General features: G+C 47.1%; 1 protein-coding gene and 1 long non-coding RNA gene across 4 annotated transcripts in view; one reads left to right on the plus strand and one right to left on the minus strand.

Moving 5' to 3' along the window:
• Pip4k2c (phosphatidylinositol-5-phosphate 4-kinase type 2 gamma) overlaps positions 1-1,569 on the minus strand; it is a 15,164-nt gene extending 13,595 nt beyond the window's left edge. The window contains exon 1 of one of the 2 annotated variants that reach the window (XM_031349388.1): positions 1,289-1,569. In XM_031349388.1, coding sequence (XP_031205248.1) covers positions 1,289-1,462 — 174 coding nt within the window. In that variant the 5' untranslated portion in view covers positions 1,463-1,569. Of the gene's footprint in view, positions 1-998; positions 1,226-1,288 lie in introns of those variants that run through there. The other variant, XM_031349389.1, reaches the window with a different exon arrangement.
• Positions 1,570-1,615: 46 nt separating this feature from the next.
• Positions 1,616-12,445, plus strand: LOC116075900. Of its 2 annotated transcripts, none has more exons than XR_004112757.1 (3): positions 1,616-1,721; positions 5,272-5,373; positions 12,330-12,445. It is a non-coding gene; the product is annotated as an uncharacterized LOC116075900 (long non-coding RNA). The 2 variants fall into 2 exon arrangements; XR_004112756.1 differs by having other exon boundaries at positions 1,626-1,721; positions 5,221-5,373.
• The last annotated feature ends 6 nt before the right edge of the window (positions 12,446-12,451 follow it).

Below are 12,451 nucleotides of genomic sequence, written 5' to 3' on the forward strand. Positions count from 1 at the left end.
AAAAAAAAAAAAAAAAAAAAACCTACATGATTCCCAGGCTAAAATTCAGCTTTTCCTGCCCGCTCCTCACCACCTGCTCAGCACGCTGAATCATCACTAAGACATATGTTCAAGGAGTTTCTCTGTTCTGCACACTTGGGGTACATGTGTGCTGGCTGGAAAGTGAGTGTAGGTAATTCCTCCAGTTCTTACCAGAGGACACCCCCCTCCCCTGTATGTGCGTGTTCCACAGGGGTGGGCAAGTCACCTGGAAGGTACCAGGGCAGCCTTATCACTATTAGTCTTACCCAGAGCAAGTGCCTTAAGTGGAATCCTCACTAAAGATAATATCCTGAGAGACCAGCCAAGGCAGAAAGGAGCTAACTGACCACCAGTGATGTTCCAATCAGAAAATAAGAACATGACATTCTTCCTCACGCCCTTACACCTCCACAACACATCATGTCTACAACCCAAAGAAGTTGATAACCAAAATAGTCCTTGTCAAGCTCAAGATCACCGCATGCCTCCTACTCCTGATCTAAGGAAGGAGAACACCAGCTATGCCTCACTAGCTTTGGCGGCTCCTCCACCATATACCCTCAGGCCAGGAGGTGCGCTGGGCCCATGGGTCTTAGCTGCACGTTTCGTCCTCTCGACCACTGTTCCTCAGCCTTTCCCTGGTCACAGATGACTCTATTTATACCAAACACCATCACTCCAGCCAACACTGGGGACAAAACTAAGCCTAAAGACACATTCATTTCGACCTCAGTGAGCGCATCCCTAGGGTCAGAGTGGGATAACTTCTCTGAAATGCTGAATCTCTGGAAATGGTAAGCAGGGTTAGAAGGTCCAAAGAGCCTAGAGACATTCCCAGAAAAAGCCAAGGCTCCAAAGTCAAGGACTGGGGCTCGAAAGAAAGGTAGAGAGGAAATCAAACGACTTCTTCGGCCAGGCAGTAGTACCCAGACACGCTTCACGCACTGTCGCACCAACAACCCTTCGGAGCCACTCCCCTTAATGTCCCTCTGGCTGCAGCCGGATCCTGGCCAGTCCCTGTAGCCTGGGGCTGGCGCTGACAGGAAGGAGTCAAGGAACAGAGCTGGATTTCAGGTGGAGAAGATGGAACTCTAGGGGAGGAGTAAAGGGTAGGGGGAGAGACAAGAGTCTACACCAGAAGCCAGCCCAGGGGACACCCGGGAAGGGTGCGCTGGGAACCAGGCCGGGCGGGGGAGCGGCGGCAGCGCGAGGACCCCGGAGACGCTCAGGCCGAGGGGCGGCGGCCGGGGTCCCGACCGGTTCTTACCGAGTGGGCGACGCCCCACAGGAACACGCCCACCAGCGGGTCTGCGGCCCGGAACACCTTCACTTTCTGCTGCACGAAATGCTTCTTCTTGGTTTTGGAGGCGAAGCCGAATCCCGGGCCGGGGCCTCCAGCTGCCGCGGGTGCGGTAGCGGGAGGGACGGAGGAGGACGCCATGGTCTCCCGCGCACCCGAGCGAGTGGGAGCGGGAGCTGGTCGCGACTCCGAAGCCCGACCCGGAAGCGGTGCTCACCTGCGCGGTCGTCACGTGACCGGAGGCCCGCCCTCCGGCGCGCGAGCGGGGCGGGCCCCGGCGAGCTGGCTCCGCCCCCTCGGCCGCGCGGCGGTCACCTGGCGCGGGCTGCGCTCACTGGGATGCGGGCTTGTCGCTGAGCAGGGCGGTGCTTCCGTCGCTTCCGGTTCTGTCCAGTTTCTGGTGGGTGAGCTCTGTCCAGAGACTCCAAAAACACCAAGGCTCTATTTGAAACCGGTCTCCTTGCCTAGTCCAGGCTGGCTTCAAACTTGCTATTCCCCTGCCTCATTTTCATACCAAGCATGGGTATTACGGAAGTGTGGATTGGTCCTCCATGAAGTTAGGGTTGTAAAGTAAGGGACATGGCAAATTTAAATATATATTTAATTGCTTTATGGATATAGGTGTTTGGCTGTCACGATGTAAGTGCAGTGCCCCGGAGGGCAGAGGAGGGTGTCGGATCCTCCGAACTGGAGTTGTGGATAGTTGTGGGCCACCATGTGGGTGCTGGGAGTCAAACATGGTCCTCTGGAAGAGCAGCTAGTGCTCTTAACTGTTAAGTCATCTCTTCATCTCCTGGGTATATGAAATTTTTGGTCATGGCCCCAAGTTTCTTATGAGTTTATTCATTAATTCATCTATTCAACAAGTATTTACTGAAGACATAATTTGAAGCCACTACCGTTTTTTTGAGGCTGAATCTCCTCTGGTTGAAGCAAAGGAAAAATTCCATCCTAAAGGAATTAAAAGATTAAAGACACGGACTAGCCAAGGAGAAGGCTGCTGCAGTATTAAGAAATAAGGACTGGGAGGCTGGAGAGGTGGCTCAGCAGTTAAGAGCACCGACTGCTCTTCCAGAGGTCCTGAGTTCAATTCCCAGCAACCACATGGTGGCTCACAACCATCTGTAATGGGATCTGACGCCCTCTTCTGGTCTGTCTGAAGACAGTGTACTCACATATACAGAATAAATAAATCTAAAAAAAGATAAGGACCATGCTAAAGTTGTGTGCAGGACAGTGATAATCATAAAGGGAAGTATAATTGGTCAGGGTGCCTTCCAAGAGGCAACGGGGCCAGGTGACAGTGCAGCAGCTGAGGAGGCAGAGCCAGCCTCTCTACTAAGTATAGAGAGCTAAATCCAACTGGGTTTGATGGTGCATGCACTCTGGGAGGCAGAGGGAAGCAGATCTTTGAGTTCCAGGCCAGGCTGGTTTACAGAGCAAGTTCCAGGACACAAAGAAACCTTGTCTGGAAAAAACAAAATAAATAAATAGAAAGGTAAGTTCAGAGCAAGTTGTTATAAAGCTTCCTAGGCAGAGAACAGCGCACAAAGATGAAGACCAAAAGGAGCCTAGTTTGGGTAGGTTGTAGATAGTGAGATGACTGTGAGCTCAAAGCAAGTGTGTAAAGACATAATGTTAGAGACGGGCAGGAGGTGGGCGCGGAGGGGGGGACCCCTTTGCTTTATACTGCTAGTGTGCTTATTCAGCACATGAATGGATGGTGGATGATGAATATTGCCAAAATTTGTGTACTGATGGTGAGCAGTGAAAAGGAAATGTCATCTATGGACTCACAGTTTGAGGCCAGAAGTGTCCCTCAGTGCTACAGGGTTTGGCTAGCATATACAAAACCTGGGCTCAGTCCCCAGTTCCACAATAAATAAAGAAGCACATGACTAAATAAAAACAGCTCAAGGTCAATTTGGAAAATTCACTGAGGGTGTGAGCTTTGAAAGAAAGGAGGATACGGAAAGTCCCAGGCGGCGACACCAAGAGGTTGTGGTGACTGGAAAAGGGCACCTCCAGGGGACTGGACATATGGGCCCAATGTCCTCAGAACAAGCAAAGGACCGAGAGCAGAGCACTGGGACAGAGCGCCACAAAAGAGGCTGCTGTAGCACTGTTGAGGTGCTTCTGTGTAAGCGCTTGGGCAGCCAAGCCTGATGACCCAAGCCCCACCCCCAGAACCTCCATGACAGAAGGAGAGACCAACCCCCACAGGTCGTCTTCTGACCTCCACATACATGGGCCTACCTGTGGGAGATCGGCTGGTGTCCATGTCTTTGTTTCTCTCTCACCCGCTTGTATTCACAGGTACTCAATAATCTCCAGTCTGAGAGTACCTACGGAGTGAGGGTCCACTGACCGGTCTCCCACACCTACCCACACATACACAATAGATAAATGTAATATTTTTTAGTTAAAATAGAGCTAGAGAGATGGCTCAACAGTTAAGAACACTAACAGCTCTTCCAGGCAACCTGGGTTCAGTTCCGAGCATCCACACAGCGGCTCACAACCACCTGTGACTCCAGTGCCAGGGATGCTGTCTCATCCTGCACAGCTCGGTCCTGGAAACCTGAAACCTGACTTGAGGTGCGGATGAAGAAAGGACAAGTAGACACTAAAGAAACCATAGACACAGAGAGAGAAAAGGTGGGGTGTAGAGAGTTTTGGGGGTTGCCTTCTAGGAATTTGGCAAGAATTTGACATTGGGCTAGGACAAGAAAGTAGGCTCAAAGTGAATACAGCTGAGGAATGTGTTCTTTGTACCTTTTTTTTTTTTTTTTTTTGGTTTTTCTGTGTAACCCTGGCTGTCCTGGAACTCACTCTGTAGACCAGGCTGGCCTCGAACTCAGAAATCCATCTGCCTCTGTCTCCCAAGTGCTGAGATTAAGAGCGTGTGCCAGCACCGCCCCTGCATGTTCCTTGTATCTTGATGGGTCTTATTAAGACTCTGAATACAAGAATCATCAAGGGATCTGGGTTTATGCTTTGTTCCTTAACTACATTGTTTATGCCTTAGAACTGACCTTATTCTTTTCATGTACTTAGAATGGTATAAAAGCAGGCTGGATTAAGGTAAACCCGCTCCAGCCTCAGCACTGGCTGGAGTCATGTTATAATATTGTCTACTTGTCTTTTTCTTTTGTCTTCACTCCCTCCCTCCATACCCAGTTGGCTGACTGAGCTGGCTTGGTCAGTGAGGTTAGGTGCATTGGGCACATCCTGACAGAGGACAACTCTAGAAACACTGAAAGAGCAGGGGTTAGCTAGTCCCAGGACAGGAAGTTGCAGCTTGCTTCTGGAGAGTCAGCAGTAAGAATATAAGTTCAGGGGGCTGGCGAGATGGCTCAGCAGGTAAGAGCACTGACTGCTATTCCGAAAGTCCTGAGTTCAAATCCCAGCAACCACATGATGCATGATGGCTCACAACCACCTGTAATGGGATCTGATGCCCTTTTCTGGTGTGTCTGAAGACAGCTACAGTATACTCACATATAATAATAAATAAATCTTTAAAAAATATATAAATTCAGCTGTGCACGTGGTAGAAACGTACACCTTCAGTTCCAGCACACAGAAGCAGAGTCAGGTGGATCTGTGAGTTCAAGTCCAGCCTGGTCTACATAGGGAGTTCTAGGCTAGCCAGAGATACACAGTAAGATCCTGTCTCAAAAAAACATAAATAAGTCCAGAGAAAAGAGGTCCATCATTTGTCCGAAAGGGGAAGGGAAGGATATGCCCTGCTGTGTGACTTTACTGGTGAGATATAGACAACAGATGGAAGGAGCTGGAGTGAAGAGTTATCTACAGGAGTATAAATGACTCCAAGCAAGCTGTGTCACTGGAGGCCCATCCCCGGTGAAGCCACATCTCTCCTCTCCTGTCCCCAGAAGGCCCATCCCAGATGAAGCCTCATCTCTCCTCTCCTGCCCCCTTTGCAGCAGCTCAACAGAAGAGTCGCCTCTCCTGAAGCTCTTGTTAAAGGCTTATACAACCGTTTGAGCAGCTGGAGACATCAGAACTCTCTGTGATCCCTGAATCTTGTAAGTTTTATGAACTTAAGGAAATCGTTACACAACACCCCATCCTTCCTCGGACTCTTCGATCCTTTCTTCCCTCTTTTCTGGGATATTGCCTGAGTCTTGGAAGGGATGGTACAGATGTGTGGATTTCCCCCATTTACCACTGAGCATTGGGCCACTTCAGCAGTCTCAAAGCTTGGTCTCCTGGCTCTCTTCAGTGGCCACTAGGGAAAGGGAAATCGCCCTCTGAGAAGGCGGAAGCTGCTGCCGCAGATCGTTGTCTAGCTTACAGCGTCAAAGCTTAATTCCCTGGTATGTTGGTGACATAGAATACAGATCCATCACTGATCAGAATTGTTGGTAAGAAGTACCCCAGAGAATGCATAGTATCTTTTGGCACTGTGAAAGCCAGCTGGCCAGGAAGACACATCCCGATCAGTCCTAGCTGGGCTTCCCTGTGCCCTAGAGACAAAGAATTCAGTGTCTCCAATAGTAGGATCTTGCTGTCTACTTCTGGCATTTAAGTTTGGCCTAAGTTTACTGCTATCACTGAGATATTATTCAATAACCTTATAATATTATTCAATAACCTTATTGATTCTGAGAACATCCTTTTCTACCCATGCTGGTTGATTTCATTTCAATTTGACACAAGGTAGAATCATCTGAGAGGCTGGAACTTCAATTGAGAAAATGCCTCCACAATACCAGGCTATAGGCAGGCCTGTAAGGTATTTTCTTTTCTTTTCTTTTCTTTTAATTTTTTTTGAAAGATTTATTTATTGTTATATGTAAGTACACTGTAGTTATCTTCAGACACACCAGAAGAGGGGGTCAGATCTCATTATGGATGGTTGTGAGCCACCATGTGGTTGCTGGGATTTGAAATTAGGACCTTTGGAAGAGCAGTCAGTGCTCTTAACCGCTGAGCCATCTCACCAGCCCAGTAAGGCATTTTCCTAATTGACGATTGATGGGTGAGGACCCAGCCCATGGTAGGTGGTATCATCCCTGACCTAGTGGTCCTGATTCTATAAGAAAGCAGACTGAGGAGCTAGTGAGATGGCTCAGTGGGTAAGAGCACCGATTGCTCTTGTGAAGGTCATGAGTTTTCTGCCTCTCGGTTTCTGCCTGCCTCTCTGCCTGGTTTGAGCTCTTGCCTTGGCTTCCCACAGTGGACTGTGATTCAGGATATGTAAGCCAGATGACCCTTTCCCCCAAGCTGCTTCTGGTCATGGCGTTTTGTCACAACAGTAGTAGTAACCTTACCAAGACACCACCCATGCACGATACTTTCCTTGAGTTCCCTCACTGCGGCTTTAACTCTTCTGAGATGCCTTTGCAGATAGATCTGTACCATGCTCATAGGTAGTGTTACATAACTGAGTCTATCTAAAGAGAGTAGGCAAGATCTCTGAAGGCCCACCACCATCTGTTCTGAGGATACCAGTTGGTCTTAGGTGGCTAAGGAGATACTTCAAATATGTTAACAAGGACCAGTGTATCATGAACATATCTTCCTCAAAATGGCAGTGCTGAGCCGGGCAGTGGTAGCATACACCTTTAATCCCAGCACTTGGGAGGCAGAGGCAGGTACTGTGAGTTCAAGGCCAGCCTGGTCTACAGAGTGAGGTCCAGGACAGCCAGGGTTACACAGAGAAACCCTGTCTCAAAAAAGAAAAATAAAATAAACAAAATGGCAGTGCTGGGTATAACAGTGTTGATGAAGAACATTTCTCCACGTAGCCCCTCACAATCCAGTCCTTTGCCATGAGCCATCTGACCTCATCCTGGAGGTCTGCTGCTGCCATGTCTGTGACCAGAGCTGGCTCTCCAGCACTGTGGCCACATCTGGCTGCTGTAGGGGTCCCAGGCTTAGCAAACACCTAGAGTGCATCTTCTGGTAAGCCGCTGCTCGGTTTTATACCTTTAGAGACTTGCAGTGCTGACTTCGGCTTCTGATCCGTTTTCTCCCCACACAAATCTAGCTACATTTCCCTAAGTGACAAAGGCGAATGTGGTGGTTTGAATATGCTTGGGTGACACTATTTGGAGGTATGGCCTTGGTGGAGGAAATGTGTCATTCTGCACATGGGCTTTAAGACCCTAGTCCTAGCTGCCTAAGAGCCAGTCTTCCTGCACCATGCCTGCCTGGGCACTGCCATGCTCCCTCCTTGATGATAATGGACTGAACCTCTGAACTTGCAAGCCAGCCCCAACTAACTGTGGTCCTCATAAGAGCTGCCTTGGCCATGGTGTCTGCTCACAGCAGTAAAACTCTAAGATACCAAACCCCTTTGTCTACTCCCCCACCCCCACCCCCAACCCTTTTTGAAATAGATCTCACTAGATGGTCTGGAGTTCTCTATGTAGACCAGGTTGGCCTTGAACTCACAGAAATCCATTTGCTTCTGTTTCCCACGTGCCAGGATTAAATGCTGCAACTCCTTTCCTCTCTTCCTTAAAAAGTTGCTTTAGCACTTTGTTTGTTTGTTTGTTTGTTTTCCAGACAGGGTTTCTCTGTGTAGCCCTGGCTGTCCTGGAACTCACTCTGTAGACCAGGCTGGCCTCGAACTCAGAAATCCACCTGCTTCTGCCTCCCAAGTGCTGGGATCAAAGGCACGCACCGCCACTGCCCAGTGCTTTAGCACTTTATAAGCCCAATTTACACATTAGTCCTGTTTGGTTTCAGACCCTGCGACCCAGGGTTGAAGTGCCTTTTTCAGGCACTCCAGGTGGCCTCCAGGTTCCACCTGCATCCTTGAGTCCCTGCCTCCAGCCCTGAACTCTCCAGGGCTGGGCTGTCCTTCCCCAGGCGCGTTTTCCTGTGTAGTCCAGATATTTTGGTGCCTCCCCCCGCCTTGCTCCTCTTCTTCTTCCCCCCTTTTCCTCACCTCTGTCTCCTATAAAAAAAAAAAATCAAAATCCATTTTTTCTCTTTCCCAGACCCTCCTACTAGAATGACGACTCTGAGACTAATTATTTAATAATAAATGCCTTGGCCACACCTTCAGCTCACTCCCTGACTAGCTCATAACTTATTTAACCCATTCAAACTATTTTATGTCTTCCACATGGTTGGTTACCTCTACTTCAACCTGCTTCTTTTGTGCCCCCCTTTCACACACACATACACATACACACACACACACACACACACACACACACACACACACACACAGCATCTCCTTTGATTCTCTCACTATTTCCCAGAATCTTCTCACTTCCTGCCAGTGTCCCACCTCCCATTTCCTGCCTCTACTCATTGGCCACTGGGTTTTTTATTGACAGGCAATGCTTATAAATATTCTCCTTGGCTTAGCAGTTAAGAACACTGGCTACTCTTCCAAAGATCCTGAGTTCAATTCCCACTAACCACATGGTGACCCACAATCATCTATAAGGGGTCTGATGCCCTCTTCTGGCACACAAGTGTACATGCAGACTGAGCAGTCATATACATAAAATAAATACATTTTAAAAAATTCTCTTTCCGGTCTCCCTTCCCATGATGACATCCCTGGCTTTCTTCCTTGGGGCCAGTGAACTTGCCCACGCAAGTGCAGCTTCTTTCCTATGTATAAACTTGCCTTTATACATATTTTAATCTAGCTCAAACTGGTTCATTTTAACCAGCAGGGAATAACTTATCAGTCTAACCATTTAGCCATTTGCATTCACTGGCATGTTCCTGTCTCATGAGACACAGGAATCATAGCAAGGCAGATCTCTATGACTTCAAGCCTGTTCCACAAAGTGAGGTTCAGGCCACCCAACGCTACACAAAGCGAGCCTGTCTCCATCTCCAAAAGTCTAAGTAAGTAAATGCCAGGGGCCAGTCCCAGGGTGACAGAGTTTTCCCAAGAGGAAATGAGGAAGGAGGAGAGAATCAGGTATTGTGGTCAGGGAAATTTTGCACCTCTGCCTGACTAGCAATCAGGTTGCTTCTTTATTTATACAGGTTTCACAGAACAAAGACAGACAAATGATTATCTAAGAAGTACAGAGCCGGGTGTGATGGTGCAGGCCTTTAATCCTAGCACTTGGGAGGCAGAGGCAGGCAATTTCTGAGTTTGAGGCCAGCCTGGTCTACAAAGTGAGTTCCAGGACATCCAGGGCTATACAGAAAGACCCTGCCTCAAAAAAAAAAAAAAAAAAAAAAAAAAAAAAAAAAAAAAAAGAAGCTCAGATTATCAGATTATATCATTTTGTCTCCGGACATGTGTTTGGTTTTTCATTACATATCTGGGGTTACAGGTTTAGTCATAATTAGAAAGTGCAAATAGAACAAATTTTATTTCTATTATTAACCCTATAATTCCAATTCAGAGAATCTAAAGAATTTTCCTGACACAGCTGACCAAGTCAGTCAAAAGGGTCGCCAGGGAGGGAGTGAGGAGAAAAGAAAAGGAAAGAAAAGAAAAAAGACAATTAGACAACATCATGGTATGACCCTAGCAAGTTAGGAGGCAGGAGTGGGTTTATTTTTTTTTCCAGTCTGCTTTTTTTTTAAAAAAAAAAAAAAGATTTATTTTATTTATTTTATGTGTATGAGTATACTATAGCTGTACAGATGGCCATGAGCCATCATGTGTGTGGCTGCTGGGAATTGGACTCAGAACCTCTGCCAGCCCCGCTAGCTCTGGCCTGCTCACACCGGCATAATTCACTGTAGTTGTCTTCAGATGTACTACGGATGATTGTGAGCCACCATGTGGTTGCTGGGATCTGAACTCAGGACCTTGGGAAGAGCAGTCAGTGTTCTTACCCGCTGAGCCATCTCTCCAGCCCTCCAGTCTGTATTTATTTCATTCTAGGTACATACAAAGAATATGGTCCGTCCTAAGGCATAAACAAAGTAGCAGAGGAACAAACAAAGTAGCCAAGGAACAAACAAAGCACTGCATTCAGAGTCTTAGCAAGATACAAAGAACACATTCCTCAGCTGTATTCATCTTTAGCCTACTTCCTTGTCCTAGCCCAACATCAAATTCTTGCCAAATTCCTAGAAGCCCTCCAGAAACTCCCCATACACAGCAAACACATTTATTATATGACAGCTGCGTTTAGGCTGGCAGGGTTTGTAATTCTAGAGCACTCCACACCCCCTCCCAGAAAATAGAATAGCTGAATGCCTTTTTTTTTTTGGTTTTGGTTTTTTGGTTTTTTGGTTTTTCAAGACAGGGTTTCTTCTCTGTGGAGCCTTGGCTGTCCTGGAACTCACTCTGTAGACCAGGCTGGCCTCCAACTCAGAAATCCACGTGCCTCTGCCTCCCAAGTGCTAGGATTAAAGGCGTGGGCCACCACTGGCTGGCCTGAACGACTCTTTTAAATAACAGCAGACACATACCTAACGCCTCTTAACCTGTATTCTTTCATCATCCTTGCCGTAAAGTAGCAAAAGTTTATTTTAGTCTATCTATCGAATTTACTGAGTTCTACTTCTCCAGGGATATGCCCGTATAATCCCCTGTCTTTACATTTTCAGAGAATTCTAAGCATCTTGTAAAAAGAGGTTTTGTATCTGTTACCAATTCTCCTTGGCCAGTCAGAGTTAGTCAACCATTTCTAAGTTTACCCTGTTCCAATGATACAGTCTGAGTTTGCTTAGCGGCAATACCGCAAGAAGATTCCTGGGGTCATGGCCTCATCTAGAAATCCCTAGCTTAGTGCTTCTCTGTGCTCATCACGAGCTCCAGGACATAAGGAAGACTTCCAAATAAAGCTATATCCCTAAACAGAAGGGGCAGTAAGTTTAGGACTTTCCTAAAAAGTTCAAACATAAAATGGGCCATAACACAGAAAGTCCCCAAGAAGCCAACACGCAGAGACCAAAGCCTAAAAGAGAGAGACAGAACAGCAGCAATCATAGCATCTGGCTCAGCAATGCTGGAACTCGGCCCAAGAGCTGTGCTGGCTTCATGACGGTAGTTGTTTCCAGTGGAAATGGCTGTGCTAAGTAAATATACATATGATATGTATACTACATGTCTATTGAATATTTCATATATCACATAATTATGTATTAGGTGTAACTATGCGATATAATATAGACATATGTATGTATATCTAATTATAAACTACTGCTTGTCAAACAGGAATGCCTGTCCTTCCAATTGCTCTCTGATATTCATGGGGACCTCAGCTAATGATAGCCAGGTGTCCCTAATGGACATATGAGCCAGTCTGTTGAGCTCTTGGACAGCTCTTCTATCTCCTCAGACAAAGCAGTTTTGTCTCAGGCATATTCAGATTCTTCACTCCCACAGCCCTCAGACTGCAACTTCCCAGGTGTCTCCCAGCTTCACCAGCCAGGCTATGGATCACATTTTTGTTTCTTATTTACAAGTCTGTACCAGGGGGCTGGAGCGATGGCTCAGTGGTGAAAAGCACTGGCTGCTCTTCCAGAGGTTGTGAGTTCAATTCCCAGCAACCACATGGCAGCTCAAAACTGTCTGCAATTTCATTTCCAGGGAATCTGACACCCTCCAACACCAATGCACGTAAAATAAAAATAAATAAAAAATTTAAAAAGGCACTATCAATGCCAGCAGTCCGGCTGCACAGCGCTCCCTGATCACCAGTGTCTTGAACTGGACCATTATTAAGGACCCCACTTCACCCTGAACCTTTTCTCTGAGGTTAGCCTCTGGCCAGGGATATCTTCTATCCCTCCTTCCTCAATCCCCTTCCTCACAAATTCTCTTCTGACAGGCTCTAAGATTTTTTTACCCCAGGAGAATCTATTTGGTGCAGAATTTAGTTTTTAGTTTTCAGATTTATTTATTACATATACCTTGTTCTGCCTGCAGGCCAGAAGAGGACACCAGATCTCATTATAGATGTTTATGAGCCACCATGTGGTTGCTGGGAATTGAACTCAGGACTTCTGGGAGACTAGCTAGTGCTTTTAACCTCTGAGCCATCTCTCCAGCCCTTTATTGCAAATCTAAATTGTACTTTCCTTCTCTTTACAGCTCACCTTCTATAAGGAATGGCAAGCTAACACCCCCATTTATCCTTCCCTTTATCCACTTTCCCTGCCTCATCAGAGCTCAGCGGAGGACAGAAAGCATTTGTAGTCTCCTCCTGCCCCCCC

Source organism: Mastomys coucha, unplaced genomic scaffold (assembly GCF_008632895.1).
Source record: "Mastomys coucha isolate ucsf_1 unplaced genomic scaffold, UCSF_Mcou_1 pScaffold4, whole genome shotgun sequence".
Lineage (NCBI taxonomy): Eukaryota > Metazoa > Chordata > Mammalia > Rodentia > Muridae > Mastomys > Mastomys coucha.